Below are 20,307 nucleotides of genomic sequence, written 5' to 3'. Positions count from 1 at the left end.
GTAAAGGGCAATGTTCTGCCCCACCCCCCACTCCGCCCCCCAAATGCGGCCTGGAACACAAATTCCCCTGAGAAGACCCAGCCAGCGGGTATGGTCCAGCCACACATCTGCTGGTCAGCAGCCCTAACTACTCACTTGCTTACTCTTAGGTTCCCACTTTGGGCTGAGTGCTGTGCTGAACAGTGAAGACACATTTCCACAGCCTCCATCTCAAAGTGCAACATTTCAAGGCCCCTCTGGAAGAGGCTGAGAAGGTGAACTATGATGCCAACAGGAACACAGCCCCAGGACCCTACCTGCTTCTAGAAAGGCCCAAGAAGACCAAGGCCTGGAGTTCACCAAGACCCCACTATAGCCCACAGGGCCAGACGCAGGATGCTCAGCACCTGGCTCTGCTACTTCATGCAGGTCCTCCATAGCCAGACACTGCCTCTGCTGTGATCTTGTGTCGAAATGCACATGCCTGGGGTACAAATGCATGCCTTCCAAAATCTCCCACAAGCAGCTGGTGTGCTGGATGGTGGGTATGCCTGACGAACTGTCTCTAGGACCTGCCACAGTCCTGTAGCCTCCACCCCACCTTTGTGAGCCCACACCCTGGCCCCTCAGCAGTGGGGCGGCCACTTCCCCCAACATCTGGGCTGGGGGCAAGACCCTGACCAGGGGCCCAATCTCTTCAGAGGCAAAGGCCTAGCGAGGGTAGACTCTCATTGCAGCAGAGCAGTCTGTGCATGTCTGACCTGAGGGCATGCATGTGTGCATGTGTGTCTGGGTGTTGGCTCCCTGGCTGTGCCCTGTAGATGCCCACAACATTGGCATGGATGGCCTGCCACAGACACACAGCTGCCTATGGGCCTGCCCTGTGCTCACTCTGCCCAGCCAGGGACTCAGTCTGGCTACTAGGTTAGCAGCGTAGGAGCTGCCTGGCTGACAGGACCATGGCCCAGGTGTAGGCCCAGGCCCAGACGGACCCAGAACATCAGCTACGGGAGCCCGGGCACAATCTGGCCTCCTGCATGGCCCTAGGCAGCTATAAGCAAGTGGCTACCTGTGCTGGCCCCAACTTCTGACCCCTGGGGCAACTCAGGTCTCGCTAGACCTGAACACGACAAGCCCATCATCACACTTGACCTGCTCACAGCTTTCTGCCAGGATGCCCCATCCAGACCCAGACGGCCTGAGTCTCACCGGGGTGGTCACCACCCCTAGGCTGCAGGAGCAGAAAGCAAGCACGCAGGGACCTGATCACTGCTGCCCTGTCCACGTCAGGGAGGGTGACCAGCCATAGTGGACTTGGAGTACAGTGAACACTGGCTGGCCGAGACACTGAGGCCACATGTCCTTATCTCTGCCAGGATGGCCTCTTCTCAGGGCCTCTGAGAATTCCCAAGTCCCAGCAGAAACCCAGGTGTGGGGTTTTTGAGGAGACATGTGCATCCTCTCAGAGGTGGCACTCCTGTGTGGCAGGCCCTGTTGGGGCTGCCGGGACCTCTCCAGGTGCTGCCTGACACAGACCATGAGACTTCCACAGCCCTTACCTGAGCTAGCAGCAGAGCCTGGAGGTGCTGAGGGTCCTGCACGCTGGGCCTTACCTTTGGTGTCGTTGACGGGATCCATGTGCCGGTAGATGTAGCCCTCCAGGTAGGAGTGGAACTTGGGCGTGGGTGGGAAGAAGGCCAGGCAAATGGCCATGAGCTCCCACCCACGGGCCAGGCTCTCGAGGCGGAAGTTCTCAGTGGTCTGCCGGCACAGCTGGATGTAGAGCTCATCCCGCAGGCCCTGCACGCTCCAGCCTTTGGTGACAACCTCCAGGGCCACATGAAGTGGGTCCACCTTGGCCCGCCGGTCGCCCATGTACATCTGGATCAGCTTGAAGAGCTCGCAGGCCTCCTTTTTCACGTGCCGGTCGCTGGTCACGATCATGGGCTTCTTGATGGACTCGCTGCTCCAGGCCAGCATGTTGGCGATGGACACCTTCCGCCGGAAGAGGCCCTGGGTGTGCTTGTTGAAGTGCTTAGAGGCCCAGTTCTCAATGTCTGTCTCCGAGGAGGGCTTGCGCAGCGTGAAGGTGGGGAAGACGCAGCTGGAGCTGGGCATCACACTGCGGCTCTGCCGGCTGCTCTCAAACTGGGCACAGGCACCGAGGTCCTCAGACTGAGAAGGATAAATGCGGCTGAGCCTTTAGGGGCCGGGAGTGGGCCAGGCAACTGACCCACCTCAACCACAGCCCCAGAAGTATGTGCTGGGGGCCCCACCTGACCCAGCCAGGTGAGAGGCTGCCCTGCTCACCACAAGGCTGCCTGAGACGGGAGGTCCAGGAGGGGCCTGGTGAGGCAGAGCAGCCAGAACAGCCATGCTGTCAGGGACCCCAGTGACCCAGCTGATGGCAGGGGGGGAGGAAGGCATCAGGATCTATCCCTAGGCTGGGGCTGATCTCATGCTGTTGCCTCCTAAGGAAGTGCTAGCGTCCTCCTTTAGGGGCAGAAAGCAGCAACTCACACTGAGTAAGGCCAGTGTCTAGATCCCAATCCCACTTCTCCTGGCATCCATGTGACCCCAAGGCCCTTCTTTCCACCTTTACCCTGGGAGCTGGTCCTCCAGGAGGACCCTCCCTCCCTGTGTTGCTCTCAGGGGACCTTGGCCCGAGCCTTTCTGCCCTGTCCTCTTTCCGTATCACAAACAGTGGATGGAAACACTGACTGGAAGCTGCTCTGAGCTATGCAGCCTGGAGGGTCAGTAAGGCCACATGGCAGCTCTTGAGGCACACCATCCCCACTCTAGGAGGCCCTTTGGATTCTTATTCCACCCTTCCTGCCTCTCAGGCTACTAGCCAGACCCAGTGGACACCAAGCCTGCCCTCAGCCTCGGCTTCCTGTGTCTGCAGCAGCTTGGTGTGATCAGTGAGGGTCAGGAAGTGAAAACAAGGGCGCCAGAGCACATGGAGTCCTGGGGGCCTGGAGGTGTCCAGGAGGGAGGACCTTCGACACTGAAGCTTTGGCACTGAGCTGCTGGACAGAGCCACATGTGGGCTCTGAGGGGGTTGTACCACACCTGCTCCTGGCACCACTGGGGAGCAGCCAGGCTGGGCCTCTGCTCTGGCTCCAGCTGTGGCTAAGACACCCCAGGACACCCCAGGCCGGCCTCGTTAGCAGCTCTTCCTGCCTGGGGAGCCCCCACCTGGGGACTGGATCTGAGAACCACCCCAGTGGCCCCTTTTCCTCAGGGCCCAGGCACAGTGTCGGGAAGCTGCCCTCCCAGTCTGCTGTGGCCTCTGTGTGCTTCTGCAGCCTGGTGTCAGGGTATGGCCTCAGCTCCAAGTGACCCGAAGAGCCTGGCTCAGAGCCCCAAGTCACCCTCTGTGGAGGCCTCGCCAGCTGTGTCCTCACAGCCCACTGGTGTGCTTAGGGCCTCGAGATGCCAGGCATCAGGACCACTACGTGCCACACTAACATCGTGGGCACCAGAAACACCTGAGCCTGGCCTGCTGCCCACCCACCTGCCCCACATGCTGTCCCCAAGCTCTCAGGCCTGTCTGGGGGCCTGGAGACCCCTGACCTCACCACAGTACCCCTCACCTGTGAGGGGTGGAGGTAAGGCTCCGGCGAGGCCAGATTGGTCTGCACGGAGATGCTCTTCTCGAGTAGGATCTGGGGGAAGCCGAGCTTCTCGAAGGTGCTCCTCTTCCAGTGCCTGCTCTCCTGCTGGGCCAGGGCCTCATCCTCGCTGAAGGCGCGCACCACGGGCCCAGGCATGGGCAGCGGCAAGGCGCCGTCACTCTCATAGCCCGAGCCATCCTGCTGGGAATCCCAGCTGCTCCTCTGCTTCATGTGGAAGTGGACCTGCTGTGCCTCCCAGGCCAGCCGCGCCTGTGCCAGGAAGGGCTCAGCAGTGCCCCGCACCCCATCCACCTCACCCTCTGTGCGCTTCACTGGGGTGAGGCTGGGCCCGCAGGGGGGCCGTTCCTCTGCCAGGGGCTGCTCGTGGAGCAGGTCCCCTGGGCCGTCGGTGGCAGGGGTGTTAGGGGCCTGGCACAGAGAGGGCTTTCTGCTCTTTCTCTTGCGCGTGCCCGGGGAGTAGCCAGTGGACGACATGGTGTCCTGCTGGCTGGACCAGGACATGGTGTCCTCCTGGGCCTGCGGCAGTGGTGTGTGCACTGGGCCAGGCCGCAGCTCGGGCCCCTCCATGGTGCTGTAGTCTCCGGACTTGACACCCAGTCGCTGGTCCCTCAGCAGGCAGGGGCTGGGCTGTAGGGAGTAGGAGCCGCCCCCAGGGTTGGGTGTGTACTTATGCCGGGGGCCAGCACGCAGCTTGGGGCTGGAGCCCGCCTGCTCCACATACACCAGCTGCCGCACATACTCCTTGCCTGCGGGGCTGTATTCCAGACTCATGAAGCGCTCCGGGCACTTCTGTTTGGTGAGCACTAGCTGCTGGCAGGGTGAGGGAGGTGCCTGCTTGGACGATGGCAGGAAGGCACGGGGCTTGCGTCCCGGCGACCTCTGGGGCGAGCTGGCCTGGAAGCTCCCACTGGCCTCATACTGCACATCCATGGGGGGCTCATCATAGATGGGAGCCTGGTATTCCACTGGGGGCTCCTCATAGAGGGGAGGCTCATAGCCGTAGCGTGGGGAGGAGGGCTGCGAGTCACTGGAGGGTTTTCGGGGCTGGGCCAGCAGTGGGGAACAGCTGCCGGGGAGCTCGGCCCTCTTTAGGAAGGGGGATGGTCTTCTCTCTGGGAAGAAGACGGTGCCGTCAGCCTCTGGAGAGAAGGTCTGCAGGCTGGGCGAGTGCTGGCTGCCAGAGGGTCTGCGGGAGCGGCCCCCGGGTTGGCCGTCTGGGGGGCAGCCATTGCCCTGGGGGGCAAGGAAGCTGGGCTCACGGTCAGCCACCTTGATGAGCACACGCTCCTTCGTGCCTGAGTTCCACCGGAGCGAGGAGGTCCTGTGTGGGGAGTGGATGGGCATGGTTACTCAGGGGAAGTGGGAGAGCCTGGGCTCACAGCATCCTCTCCACCCTGCCTCCCTGGGAACCATCTGTGCGCCATTTCTTGGTCCATGCACTGCCCAGCCCATAGCCCTCCCCTCTAGGGCTCTCCACAATGGCTGCTGCCCATTCCTGTCTCCAGCCCAGCACCAGGCACACAGCTGCTTCTGTAACTGAGGACCTGCCAGGGATCTCTTGCCTCTGGATTCCATGTGCATCTTTCCTGAGCCGTACACTGAGCCCTGCTACGGGCTTCACTCCTGGGCCTAAGGCCTGCCTGGGCTCCTATCAGCAGTGGGGTCAACCGCCAATGGCCCCAGGAGTCTAGGTGAGCCCAGCAGGGCACAGCACCAGCATCTCAGGGCTCCATTTTTCAGCCAGAGGCTCCTGTGAGCTCCAAGATGACTGACCATTTTCTCCTGACGCTGTCCCAGGTTACCACTTTCACCTGGACCCAGACAACATTGTCCCTCCAGCTCCCACCAACACCCACAATCCCCGAGGGCCGCACTGTCCGAATGCTGGACCCTCCACCCAATGGGAGTCACGTTAGTTGTTGGGCCTCTTTTGAGCCTCACTGGCTCATTGATTACATGGGCAACACTGCCCTGGCCACACTGCTGGGCAGGAAGCGGACAGGACGCCCACATGCGCACCGCTCACTGGTCCTGCACCCAGGACACTGTCCAGGAAGAGATGAGCAGGCCCCCTTCCCCAGCCTACTCAGGTGTGGTTCTCACTTGTGGTTCACAGCACTTCTTAAATCTGTGGCTTGACATCTTCTGTGATTTTTGGAAAACTTTTAGCTATTATCTTTTCAATTGTTAGTTTACCCTGTTTCCTCTCTCCTCTCTTCTGGGAATCCAACTACAGTCCTTCTCTACGCCGTGTGGTTTTCATGCTGTACTTCCCATCCCTTGGCCTCTCCATACTTAAGAATAAGTATTTTCTTCTGATCTATTTTCCAATTTATCAATTTTCTATTCAGCTATGTTTAATATGCTCTTAAATCCATTGTTTTAGTCTGTTCAGGCTGCTATAACAAAATACCATAAACTAGGTAGCTTAAAAACAATAGGAATTTATTTCTCACAGTTCTAGAGGCTGGGAAGTCCTAGATCCAGGTGCCAGCATATCTGGTGTCTGGTGAGGGCTTGTTTTCTGGTTCATAGATGGTCCCTTGATGCTGTGTCCTCACATGGTGGAAGGGGTAAGAGGTATCTCTTGTGCTGCTTTTTATAAGGACACTAATTCCATTCATTAGTCCCATTAATCCCTCAATCTGTCCTCATGATCTAATCATCCCCCAAAGGCTCTACCCTCTAATACCATCACCTTGGTGGTTGGAATTTCAGCATATGAATTTGCAGTGGCCGGGGGGACACAAACATTCAGACCATAGTACCCATCTATTGATTTCTTAATTTTTGTTGTATTTTTCAGTTTTAGGTATCAATTTGATTATTTTTAATTGCCACTTAATATTTTATGTATATAAATCATATTAATTACAGTCTGTGTCTGATAACTCCAAAATGTGGATCTGTGGGTCTGTTTCTATTTTTAATAACTTCTGGCCGGGCGCGGTGGCTCATGCCTGTAATCCTAGCACTCTGGGAGGCCGAGGTGGGCGGATCGTTTGAGCTCAGGAGTTCGAGACCAGCCTGAGCAAGAGCGAGACCCCATCTCTACTAAAATAGAAAGAAATTATATGGACAGCTAAAAATATATATAGAAAAAATTAGCCGGGCATGGTGGTGCATGCCTGTAGTCCCAGCTACTCGGGACACTGAGACAGGAGGATCCCTTGAGCTCAGGAGTTTGAGGTTGCTGTGAGCTAGGCTGACGCCACGGCACTCACTCTAGCCTGGGCAACAAAGTGAGACTCTGTCTCAAAAAAATAAAAAAAAAAAAATAACTTCTGATAAATTTAGACTGAAATTTTGATCATTATGTATGAAAAATTATAGAGATAATTTGGGCTTTGCCTTTACTTATTTCTGGCGGGCAGTTAGAGTAAGGGCAGATCACCCAAACCCTGTCTGACGCTGAGGTGACAGGATGCCGTGCTCATGCCTTGCGGGCTGGTCTAATTATGGCTCACTTTATTCCTAGGTGTAGCCCTTCAGGAGTATAAGCACAGACCGTGAGCTGGGGCTGCTTTTTGGTGATTCCTAAACACTGGATGTTTGGCATTCCAGCCTGGAGGAATCCCCCTAGGCCGGCTCAGCTGCTCAGCCTCTCGGATCATCCTGAGGGGCAGCATCACACATGTGCCAGGACCACCGATCTCCAGGCCATGCAAGATCTCTGAGGACTTCAGAGTGACTGTATATTCTGTTTAGCTTGTCCAGCTGTTTTCGAGTGTGGAGACTGGTCTCTGATAAGTCCATCCACTGGAAATTCTGACCATCTCAGTAAGCCAGATGGGCAGTCTGGTCCTGCTGCTTCTGTCCCTGACTGATGCTGGGTCTCTCTGGATGAGGCTACAACTTCTCATCACCTGGGTGATGGGGGAGGCATGGCCAGGGTGCTCGTTCCTGGGATTTCTCCTCTTGGCTGCTGGAGGCTGCTCCTATCTGCCACCAGGGGCCAGCCAGGTGGAGGGGACAGTAGAGCCAGTTCCCCGAGGGCTGGCTGCAGCGTCAACCCCCACTGTCTGGGGAGACATGGTGTGAAAGGCTGCGGAGCCCAAGAGATCTGGGACTGAACACCACCTGTCACTCCCTGCAGCAGGCTTAGGTTTCACTCAACATCTTTCTGTCTCAGTTTTCTCATCAGTTATTATGAAGATTCAATAACACGATGTGTGTATGATAAAGTCCTTAGCTGAGGACACACAGAAAACACTCAGTAAATGTGAACCTTTATTTTTGCACATCTGTGCCTCTATTTACCACTCCACAGATACTGCCTTACCCTCCATGCTAGGCCGAGTATAGGGCGCAGCCGATACTCACCACACGGGTGCTGGGCTGTGGCCTGAGGAGGCACCTCCCCAGCTGTCAGCCGGGGTCCCTAAGATAGGACAAGAAGCCACGGGATGCAAGGAGGGCGGGGGTGAGTGTCACTAAAAGGCTTGCTGGTCAGATAACACACTCCATTTGGGGAACTAACTGAGAGTGGTTGGCCCAGTCAGGGCAGAAGAGGGAGGAAATGGGCCATGCAGACCACGGGGAGGGGAGGCTGCTTGGCTGCAAGTCCGTGTGCCAAGCACCTCCTCAAAGTATGCCCAAGGCCCATGCAGGGCACCTGAGTCATGGGCTCCATGTCACAGATGGGGACACACCAAGAGGCCCAGAGACCACACCCCACAGATGCCCAGAGTGTCTTCTGAGGTCTCTCTCACCAACCTGCCTCACTTGCCTTTCCACAGTCCAGGCACGGCAGCTACTGAGCCCTGCCAGACCTTTCTGCAGCCCCACACCTGTGTTCCAGACCTTTCTGCAGCCCCACGCCTGTGTTCCCCCAACCCCACTGCCCTGCCCATCTCAGCTCCTCATATCTAGGCCCAGGCTCTGCCCACTGTCATTTTAGCCCACTGGCTGAGCTTGCTGCCCCTCACCCCTGGGGCCCCTGGGCAGCCTCAATGGCTCTGTGCCTTCAGCTGCCTGCCAGGCTTCCTCCTGGGATGTGTCTGCCCGCTCCACCCAGCCCAGCCTCCGCAGCTGGCCTCCCAGGCCCTCCTCCTGAGCACACGTCATCCCATCTCTCCAGGGGCAGGCAGGACCCCAGAGCTCTCTCTCCTCACACTCCCCAAACCCTAACTTCTCCTCCTCACCCCTTCCCTAACTCCTGTACCAGAGCTCTGTAGGGTGGAGGCACCAGGGCAGGAAACCTTCTCCCCATCTCTAAATGAAATGGAAATCAGCCACCCCCAATATAGGGTGTTCAGTGGACATTTTCAAACCACAAGGGAAGCTGGAAAGCCTGGAGATGCTAGAAGTCAGGCAGGCAGGGCAGGGACAACGGCTTGATTCAGCTCAGAGCTCTGCAGGCTATTTCTCCCAGGGCCTATTTTCAAAGGAAGAATTGAGTACACTGCACAAAACCAAAACCAGAACAACACCAAAGCCAGAGTGCCTCTCTGTGGCCATGTGTGGGGATGCCTAAGAACAAGGGGAACAGGTCGCAGGTTTCAGAAGAAAACCTCTGCACCAAAATTGGTAAGTGCAGACACAGTTATGCTCACACAGAACCAGAAGCAGCCATACGTTTGAAATTATGTTTGAAAAACAATTTCCCTCTTTAGTGCTTGGGTCACCCTGAGCCCTCACAACCACTGATGCTGGGGGTGTCCTCACTGCTGTCCCTGCCCAGGGGTCTCCAGCAGTCATTAAGGCATGGCCACTCCTGGATTCCTCCTGCATCCCCTCCTCCCCGAAGACCCCATCCTTAGGTTTGTCTGTGGAGGTCAGCTTCCCCTGTGCATCCTGCCCTGGCTAGGTGAGTGCACCCACTCCTAAAGCTACGACGTGCTGCTGACGTCCTGGCAAGCAGGTCCGCCTTTGCTCCTGGGTGGGACTCCATGGACACTCTGGCTAGAGCACTGTGTGTTGGCCTGCTTGTCTCCCTCACACTGTCCCCACATCTGCCAACTTCACCTTCTAAGTATTTCTCAAACCCACTGACCCCTTATCCCCAGAGCTGCCCCTACTCGGGGCATGAGATGTCACTACTGGAGCTCTACATCTGGAACTTCCGCTCTCCACCACAACAAGAAACCCAAAGCGCATGTGCATCCATGGGCGGAATCACAAAGACGGCACCTTGCAAGATGTGAAAACACCAGGGTGGCGACTATGACCTGGGAAGGTCTTGGAGAATCGCAGGGAGAGTGAGCTCAGCAACTCCATTTTCGGCTGCTGATCTGGATGTAATCTCTTCATTTGAACTCCTGAGTGCTTGTATCAAGCTGGTATTTATTTTTTTTATCCCAATGAGTAGAACGCACTAGAAGCCATTTGCTTGACTGGCTGGGGCGGCCTTCGCTGCATCCCCGGACTGCATCCGCCCTTGGCTTTCTTTCACAATTGATCTCACAGGGGCTTTATTTCCTGCCACCCCATATAACATCATGCTGATCTTCTACACTGAGGATGGCTTGTGAAAAGAAGCTCCAGACATGCCTGGGGCGCAGAGTGGCCGTCCAGGCCTCCAGAGCCCACCAAGCCCTGGCTGGCTCTGGTCCCTTCCTGTAAGCCAGTGGGACAGGGGTGGGGCTGGGCACCAGCTCCCTCCCTCACTTTTCAGAAGCACTTGGAAGGTGGTGGCAGCTCATTCCCCCACAGCCCCTGGTGGGAGTCCGGCCAGGTGCTCCCTCAAGAGGAGCTCTGCACGGGACCCTGGCACACACAGCACTCTGCCCCAGGGATGTCATCACCTTCTGTAACTGTGCTTGGCTCTGCCCAAGCTATGCAGTGGGCCCTCTCACTAAAACCTCCCAGGGAAAAAATACTTCCCTTTCCAGAAGCCATAGATCATGAGACTTGGATGATAAGAACTTGCTTGGCAGATTCAGTTGGGCACGCACAGGCCTGCTTTCAAGCAATTGATGATCTGGTGAGTGCAAGTCCTCCCTCTGTTCACCGTGAGAACACACGGAGGTTATAGATTCTCAGCAAAAAGGACTGAGAACGAATCAGGACGGGGTCTGTCCATGTACTTCCCTCACCTGCTCCACCCTCCCTATTAAAAATATACATGTCAGCCCAGGATACAGAAACCCACTGAGGTGAGTGCCTTGCTCTTGCACCCCAGCTGGCACCCCTCCTGTGGACCTAGCTTCTTCCTCCAGACATCCCGGGACCTCGGTCCCATGGTCTTAGTGATGAGGACAACAACAGCAGCGGGTGGAGGGGTGGGAGTGTAGCTGAGCTGCCTGGCACAGAGTAGCCCCCAACCAAGTCACTGGACTAGAACAGACCACACTGGCCGAAGGCAAGAAGCATCCCTCAGGCTGGGGTGGTGCTCACAGCAGACATGCTGGGATAGCTGACAAGGTGGCATGTACTCTGCCACCAACTGAGTCCCAGGACATAGAGGTCCCACAGAGCTCAGTGTAGACTTGTGGTCTCCATCTTTAATCCTTAGCTGACAACCCAGAAACACAGCCGCTCACACTCTCAACAGACTGATGTACCAGTGGTCCCAATGGGATCCTCAAGTGGAATCATCAGCAAGGCGCAAGGCAGTGAGTGCTCAGAGGGGCAGAACACACAACAAGGCAGCAGCTGTAGCAAGTGCAGCCACTGGGTGGAAGAGGGGCCCTGGGACCTCAAAGAAGATTCTTGGACCTTGATGGAGACCAGGACCCAGTGAGTCAGCTTGTGTGGCTGTGGGTGGCTCCATGGGGCCAAAGGAGGCTGAGCTAGCAGAGTGGCCTGGGAGGGGTGAGAGGGGCAGGACACTGGGGTGGGCTCATTTCTGGACCTGCCACCCACCCCCACGAAAGCCCAGAAGATCCTCTTCACCCCACCTGACAGCTGCAGTGGCATGTTATATCTGCTTCCCCGAAGCCTGTAGAGGATGTCAGAGACGTCCCCAGTGAACCTTGGCTTTGGGGGGCAATGGCAGTCTGGGGGTGGCATTGTTGTCCACCAAAAACCAGGTGGACATATGCACCATTAAGGGTGCAGCTACCTCGGTCTGCTAGAGTCCTGCTCAGTCCACAGGGAAACAAAAGTCTGGTGACCAAAGCCACAACCTGATCTGCAGTGAGGATGGCTCCTCCACAAACTTGGTCAGTTCACAGGAACCACTGAGTCAGCTGCTGCCCTGGCCTGTCTCACTGATGGGGACTTGGAAGAACAGGAAGGCTCTGAAACGTGGCAATGATCAATAGCCACACTGCTGGGACCAGGGTGGTCTCAAATTCCTTCCATAGCCTGGTGTTTAGCAAATACAAACTCAAAAAAACCTAGTTACACCGCCATACTTCACTTGTTCGATTGGGCAAACTGCCAAAGCCTGCTCAGGTCTTCTAATTTCTCCTCAGTCATGACGCTGCTCCTGGGTGGCCCACACTGGGGACACTCAGGCCACCCACAGAAATAGTGCCCTAAGCCGGGTGCAGTGGTGAGCACCTGTAGTCCTACCTACTCGGGAGGCTGAGGTGGAAGGATAGCTTGAGCCCAGGTGTTGGTAACCAGCCTGGGCAACACAGCAAGACCCTGTCTCGAAAAGCAAACAAACAAACAAAAAAACCGCACTCTGCCCTGAGCCCTGTGTCCCTCAGAGGAAACTGGTCACTAAGGCAAGGAAGGAAAAGTCTAGGCGACTGCTCAGCCGCATCAGGAGGCCAAGGAAGGGCCCCATCCACCCAACGTGAAGGTGCCAGGGTCCTGAGGGTGGTCTCTGGAACAGTCCAATGCTCTGCAAGGCTGACCCAGGGCTGAGAGAGGCTAAAGGCCACCCCCTCTTCCCTACAACTAACACAGATCCTCCAGACTGGGCCTGAAAAGTGCTGCCTGGGGAGGACCACACGTTGAGGATCCTCCAGGACCTTGCTCCTCTACCAGGGGCTGAGGGAAGTGCCATGGGCTCCACAGCTGCCTAAACTAGGCAGTGGCAAGGTTCTTCCAAGATAGGATGTGCCTGTGGGTCCGGGGACAGTTCTAAGTGGCCTTTGCCCAGGCCATAGACACAGCTTCCAGACTTTCTGAGCACTCTGGTGGAGGTGGCTGCGCAGAGCCCCATCCACTAGCTGCTTCCTACTGAGCAAGACTGGTCTCCAGTTAACCCACACCCAACGCATCAAGGAAGCCACCCTCATATCAGCAGACGGGCCATCCCTGAGACAGCAGGTTGTACCTGTAGTGAAGAAGCTGGCCGTCCGCACTGTAATCCCGGTAAATTTCATAGTCCTTCTCAAGGAACACTCCTGGTGGTGAAGAACTGAAATACAGCAAAATGAAAAAAGACATGAACATAAATGCAATAATTTTAAAAATAAGGTACAATTAAAATAACTCGCCTTCCCCTGACATAAGAATGTTGGTGTTGCTGCTTCAGTTTCCTAGTAATGACCCAATCCTGGCTCCAGCACACAAAGCTGTCCCTTCATCAGTCCAAATGGGTATTTCTTCTGCCCTCAGCCTGCCTCTTTTCAGCAGAGACAGCCCCACTGTGGCCCATCCAGAGGCTGTGGGACAGGCTGGGACACCAACCGCCTCATCCTGGAATTCTGGAGCTTGAACCATTGGACCTAGGGCTACTGTTCAAAGGGCACAGCGATAGGGTCAGTGAGAATCACCGCTTCAACCAGATGTGAGAGATGACCTGAGAAGGAAGCATGGTCAGAAATACCCTTATGGAGACTGCAGCTTCTGACATTAGGGCTTGGAACACCACAGACACTCAACAATATCTGTGAAATGAACAACTGAGTGGGCGATTATCTCGACAGATATTCAAAAGGCATGTACATCAAATCAATATGTATTCATGATTTTAAAAACTCAGTAGTTCAGAAGTAGAAGAAATTTACTTACCCCGATCAAGAATATCCATATCAAACTTAAGGCCTTCATAATACTCAGTAGCAGAAGGCTGAAAGCATATTCATTAAGGTTGGTGTAAGATTTATTCTCACCACCATTACGTAATACAGTTTTAGAAGTGTTAGTCAATGCAGTGAGACAAGAAAAAAAAGCAAGAGATTTAAATATCTCAAAAAAAGATAAAAAAAATTATCATTAGCTGTCAGCTTAAAAAAACTAAAAGAATCAACTGGAAAACTACTATCAGTACTAGGGGAGACTGAGGGAGTGTAGTCTTCACTTACTAACCAAGACATCAACAGGCTTTCTGTGTATCAGCAGCCACTACTCTACTTGGAACCCAAGTTCACCTTCAAATGGCAACAATAACAAAGATGAAACAAAGTCCTAGGCATAAATTAACAAGAAATATGTTGGATCAATATGAATAAAACTATAAAGTTTTATTGAGATACATAAAAGAAGACTTGAATATATAACAGAGAAACACATAATGGTAGATAAGAAAACAATAAACATAAAAATGTAATTTATTTCTAAATTAGTTAATAAATTGAACGTAATTCTAATAAAAATTTACATTTAGAAAGCTCACCCCCCCAAAAAAAAACCTATGTAAATATTGCTATGAAAAATTGAGAAAGGCCGGGCACGGTGGCTCACGCCTGTAATCCTAGCACTCTGGGAGGCCGAGGTGGGCGGATCATTTGAGCTCAGGAGTTCAAGACCAGCCTGAGCAAGAGCGAGACCCCATCTCTACTAAAATAGAAAGAAATTATATGGACAGCTAAAAATATATATAGAAAAAATTAGCCGGGCATGGTGGTGCATGCCTGTAGTCCCAGCTACTCGGGAGGCTGAGACAGGAGGATCCCTTGAGCTCAGGAGTTTGAGGTTGCTGTGAGCTAGGCTGACGCCACGGCACTCACTCTAGCCTGGGCAACAAAGTGAGACTCTGTCTCAAAAAAAAAAAAAAAAAAAAAATTGAGAAAGAATAATGGGAGATGAGATCATTTGTATCACTTCATATAAACAGTAATACAAAGCAACATAATTAAAACAATGTGCTAGTGGTAGAGGAGTAGATCCTGGAATACAACAGAAAGCCCAAATATTGACCCAAATATATATAAAAAGTTAGTAAACAAGAATTAAAAACTTTGTACAAAGCAAGAAGACTGGAGACGAATCATGTGTCTAACCACAGGCACCAGGTGAGGACACTGTTCATACTAAGAAATACAATGCAGTTGCTGGAATGTTGTAGAATATTTTAAAAAACTGCAAAAAATGCTTGGGATCAGAAGTGTTTCAGATTTCAGGTTTTTTCAGAGTTTGAAATATTTGTGCATATATAATAAGCTATCTTGGGGATGGGACCCAAGTCTAAGCACAAAATTCATTTATGTTTCTGATACATCTTACACACATAGCCTGAAGGTAATTTTATATAATATTTTAAATAATTTTGTGCATAAAACATCATTTTGACTGTGACCCATCACATGAGGACAGGTATGGAATTTTCTGCTTGTGATGTCAAGTTAGGGCTCAAAAATTATCAGATTTTGGAGCATTTTAGAGTTTGGACTAAATATGTTCAGCCTGTAGTAGATGGCACTAAGTAGTGAGGTGTTCATTTTCCTCTACGAAATTATATGTATTTCCTATGACTAATGTGATTGCTTCTCTAATAAAAATGTCTAATGTCATTTTTTTTTTAAAAAGTTGAAAAAATGAACGGCAAATGTCACATTGATTGGCTGTCAATATCCTCAAACACATAATTACGCTATGGAACAAAAAGCTGGAAATATGAAAAACGACATATGCAAGCACATCTACAAGACACCTACATCTACATCGTCAGTGCTGTGTCCCTCCTGCTGTTTCTGACTGGTCACCAAAAGACAACTCAGGCCCCGTGTGAGAGCCAAGGAGACCTGGCATCGTGCACAGCTGCAGCCATCAACCACCCTGCAGGCTCCCTGTGCTCTCTACAGCTTTGCCCCTATGCCTGGGCAGGGCTCTTTCTCACAAGCTGGGGACATATCACCTCCTGGGGGACATATGAGAAGCTGCTTTCCATCTGGCTGCCACCTTCACCTCAACATCCTGGAACCACCATGGACTCCAAGGCACCAGAGGTTGCTTCTGCTGGACTCAGACGGCATCACAGCTTCTAGAGTCCCCGGCACACTGAAGCTCCCTCTCCAGTCCCACTTCCAGCCACCAGCACCCAGGGCTGTGTCTGGACCCTGTCACCTCTGCCCCAGACCTGTGCAGATGTTCTGGGCCTGGGCAGGGACGCGAGGTGTGTGGCAGAAACACTCCTACTCCCATGGAGCTCCTGTCCCAGGGCATCTGCCAAGGAACAATTCAGAACCTCAGGTGGCTGTGGGACTAAAACAGGGAGTACCACCAGGGAGACAGGAACAACCCTTGGGGAGGGAGTAGAAGAGACAGGGGACCAGGTAGAGGGAACCAAGGGGAAAGGCCAAGGGGCAGAAAGGAGGCCTCTGTGCTGAGGCAGTGAGCTGGGCTAGGGTGCAGAGGGACCTGACCATAGGGCCCTCCAGATCAGCCACGATGAAAAGGCTGCAGTTCACTTTAAGTCAGGGGTCAGCAAACCACAGCCTAGTTTAGCCCACTACCTGTTTTTGCACAGTCTGTAAGCTAAAAATGGTTTTTATATTTTTTAATGGTGGAAAAAAATAATATATTGAATATTATTTTGTGATGGGAAAATTACATGAGATTTAAATTTCAGAGTCCATTAATAACATTTTATTGGAATATAGGCAGATTTGCTCATGTATCATCTGTGGCTGCTTTTGCACCACAATAGGGACACTGAGTCATCACAACAGAGACCAGAGGAGGTGTGCTCAAGGCTCACACTGCTGCTGGGGACCCTGAAAATCACAAAGATGCACCTATAACTTGACAGTGTTCAGCACCATACTATGATTTTTTTAATCTTTTTAGACAGGGTCTCCCTCTGTTGTCTGGGCTGCTAGAGTACAATATCATCATCATAGCTTTCTGCAACCTCAAACTCCTGGCCTCAAGTGATTCTCCTGCCTCAGCCTCCCAAAGTGCTGGGATTACAGGAGTGAGCCACCTCGCCCGGCCTATTCTGTTTTTATTACCCATATGTCAAAACAAGAAAAGAAAAGTGGACCTTGAATGTCATGCTTTGAAGGACGAGAGGAGTGTGGGTTATTGTGCTATTGAATTAGATGGAGATCATGTTCATTATGCAGTGATACTATAGCTGTGCTAAAAAAACATTATGTCAACATTACTAGAGCAAGTACTCATCACAATATGTCCAACTTACACAATGGTCAGAGAAATTTTAAACAGAAAGAGAAACTCTATCCACTTCCATTTCTTTATATGCAAAAGAAAGAGAAAAAAAAAAGAAAGAGAAACTCTAAAACGGACTATCTCGGCCGGGCGCGGTGGTTCATGCCTGTAGTCCTAGCTTCCTAGAAGGCCGAGGCAGGAGGATAGCTGCAGCTCAGGGGTTTGACACCAGCCTGAGCACAGTGAGACCCCATCTCTATTGTTTTTAAAACATTTATTAAAAATAAATAAATAAATAAATAAAACAGAATATCTCACCACAGCAGAATTACTTCACAAAAATGAAAATGACCCTTACACTAAAGTATGTGTTTTTTTTTGAGACAGAGTCTTGCTCTGTTACCCAGGCTAGAGTGCCGTGGCATCAGCCTAGCTTACAGCACCAGGACCATGCCCAGCTAATTTTTTCTATTTTTGGTAGAAATGGGGTCTTGCTCTTGCTCAGGCTGGTGTTGAACTCCTGACCTCAAGTGATCTCCCACCTTGGCCTCTCAGAATGGTAGGATTACAGGCATGAGCCACTCATTGCGCCTGGCCTAAAGTATGTTTTAAAGTGGCTCATTTGTTACCCAAGCAGGGAAAGCTGTTTTCCAATGGTGAGCTAATAAAATTCTGTTGATTTCAGCAGCCAAAACTATATGTCTAAAGAAAATAAATTTGCTTAAGACCTTTAGCCTTTTGAAAGGATTAGCTGCCTGAAGGGCTGAGGACAGTGAGAGCAACGTAGCAGTCCTGTGGCCCAGTCGTCCTCCTTGAGTCTTGATGAGCTGACAGATGCTATGGATACTGCTAAGTCATTGTTTATTAAAGGAGTCAATGCTGAGTTTGAAGTGACTGAAGAATTAGCCTCCATGAATTGTCTGTGTAGAACAACTACAGCAGAGGATATTTTCAAATAAGCTGAGAAATACTAATTCAGTACAACCCTGAAGTAGAATCTGCTAAGATTTTTACGACTGATCATGTTTAGAATATGTGTGGATAAGAAAAAGGCTTAAGCAGACAAATTTACAAAGCTTGTGAAAATCTAAGGTTATATGAAAATATAAGCCTATAGTTATTTATTGTATTATTCATCAGTAGGTACTTTGTGAAAAATATTGGAATCTATCATGAGTTATTGAAATGGCAGTGTCAACAATGAACTTCATTCACTGTCAGGGGCTTTGCCATCAACAGTTCCATGAGTTTTTTGTCAGGAATAGAAACTGAATAACCTGACTTGCCCTACCACACAGCAGTTCAACAGTTCAGCGGTGGTAGTTTTCTTGTGATTTTTTTTTTTTTTTACTCAGGGCCAAGATTAAAATTTTCTGAATGAGAAAAACCTTGTTCAACTATCATTAAACACTGAATGGTTTTGGAAATTAATTTTTGTTGCAGACTTGATAACGTTTCTTAATTAATTCAACTTAAAATTACAAGGTACACAATGCTTAAATTCGAAACATACATTGCAGTAAAGTTATTTTGATGACAACTAATGTCTGAATCATAAGTAATGTCAAGGTGCTTTATCTACTTCCCACGCTGTCAAATTAAAACAAGATGTGAGATCTCCTTTCCCACACAAATTTGTAGCAGATATATTTTCTGAGCTCAAAATACATATCCAGCACAACTTTTCATACCTTCATGTAAGTGCCAGGGCAAAGGAAATTTGTTTAAATCCATTTAACTGTGCAATTGAGGAGCTGCTCCCTAACTTTCAGTTAGAAGTGGTTAATGTGCAACAAAATGACATGCTAAAAGACAAATATCAACAGAAAAAATCTAACAGAATTTGATAAATACCTTCCAACTAATGAATATGCTCAATTAAAATAATTTCCTCATATGATGTCCATATTCAGCAGTATCTTTGTAAAATGTCATCACAAATTACAAGAGATGAACATCTGCAATTAGTCTGATGTCTGGGAATGCCAGCTCCCTTGGCTCCTCAGAGCAGTACTGGCCTCCTGCTGTTCCCTGAGCACTGTGTTCTCCCTCTGCGGGATGTGGCACCTGGTGCTTCCTCTGCTGGGACAGCTTCCCCCGGTATCTGATACAACTTGTCCTCACAGGATTCAAGTTCCTGCTCAAAATGAACTGTAATAAGAAAACTTAATCAATTGAACCTGATCCACAATTGACACAAATGATGAAATTAGTAGAGAAAGACACTAAGTTATTAAACCTGGTTTCGCCTTCATTTTTGAAAGATTATTTTTCCTGGGTCTAGAATTCTAGATTGACAGGATTTTTTCTTTTTGCCACTCCATCGTCTCTGGCTTGCATTATTTCTGACAAGAAATCTGTCATCCTTTTCTTTACCTCTCAGAATTGAAAGATCAGGTAGACAAAAAATTAGTATGAAACTTGATCAACACAATTAACAGATTTGATCATAGAACCCTGGGCCCAACAAAAAGAGAATACAAATTATTTCTGAAGAAGTCATAAGATCATTTACAAAAATCCATGGGTTAGCCCACAAAGCAAGTCTCACAAAAAAAAAAAAAATCATGCTTTCTGATCAAAAAGAAATTAATTTGGCAATCAAGAAGAAGAATCAAAAATGAACTACAGGTTTGGAAATTAAGATGTTTCTAAACCATTTATACAAATGAGTCAAAGAATAAAGTATAATTAAAATCAGAAAATATTTAAAGTTGAACAATTTAAATTCTACATACCAAAAATTGTGTAATAAACTAAAGCGATATGTTGAGGAAAATGTATGGCCTCAAATATTCACTTTAGAAGAAGCAGTGAAAATGAATGACCTCAGCTTCCAAAGCAGGAAGCCAGAAGAAGAATGAGAAATAATCTCAAACAAGGTAGGAGGAAGGAAATAAAGATAAGAGCAAAGATACAAAAGACAGCTCAAATAAAACCAAAAGTTGGTTCTTTAAAAAGACTAATAAAATAGAAAATCCCTCACAAAACTAAATGAGAGAGTGAGAGCAAGCACAAACCACGTCAGAAATGAAACAGTGTGGTTACACAGAAGGAGAAAACTTCAAAATAGAAAGAACACTATGTATGAATAGCTTCATGCCAATATATTTGTAAACTTAGATAAGATGGACCATTTAATACAAAAACATGTTATTAACTTTGATTGAAGGTACAGAAAAACCTGAATATCCCTACAAGCTTAAAGAAATTGAATCAGTAGTTAAAAATCTATTCACACAAAACCAGCAGGCCTGGATGGCGTCCAAGTGCATTTGTCATACACTCCCAGAAGAGATTATGTCTCAAAAGACGGAAGAAAGAGGAAATGTTCCCAATGCTGATACGAAACCAAGTCAAACACAGAATGAGAAGGAAAGTATAGGCCATCTTTACTTACCAACATAAGAAAAAAAAATACTAAATAAAATGATAGCAATCTAAATCTATTAAAAAACTATATGGGGCCAGGCACTGTGATGCACGCCTGTAATCCTAACACTTTGGGGGTCTG

General features: G+C 50.2%; 1 protein-coding gene across 2 annotated transcripts in view; it reads right to left on the bottom strand.

The window, feature by feature from the left end:
- Positions 1-20,307, bottom strand: part of ARHGAP39 (Rho GTPase activating protein 39) — a 62,854-nt gene that overhangs the window by 14,998 nt on the left and 27,549 nt on the right. For both annotated transcript variants that reach the window (XM_069465847.1, XM_069465848.1), the window contains exons 3-5: positions 12,793-12,876; positions 3,576-4,938; positions 1,593-2,154 (exon numbers count right to left, since the gene is read on the bottom strand). In XM_069465847.1, coding sequence (XP_069321948.1) covers positions 1,593-2,154; positions 3,576-4,938; positions 12,793-12,876 — 2,009 coding nt within the window. The remainder of the gene's footprint in view (positions 1-1,592; positions 2,155-3,575; positions 4,939-12,792; positions 12,877-20,307) is intronic.

This window comes from Eulemur rufifrons, chromosome 3 (assembly GCF_041146395.1).
Source record: "Eulemur rufifrons isolate Redbay chromosome 3, OSU_ERuf_1, whole genome shotgun sequence".
Taxonomy (NCBI): Eukaryota; Metazoa; Chordata; class Mammalia; order Primates; family Lemuridae; genus Eulemur; species Eulemur rufifrons.
This window is presented reverse-complemented; position numbering and strand designations above follow the sequence as displayed.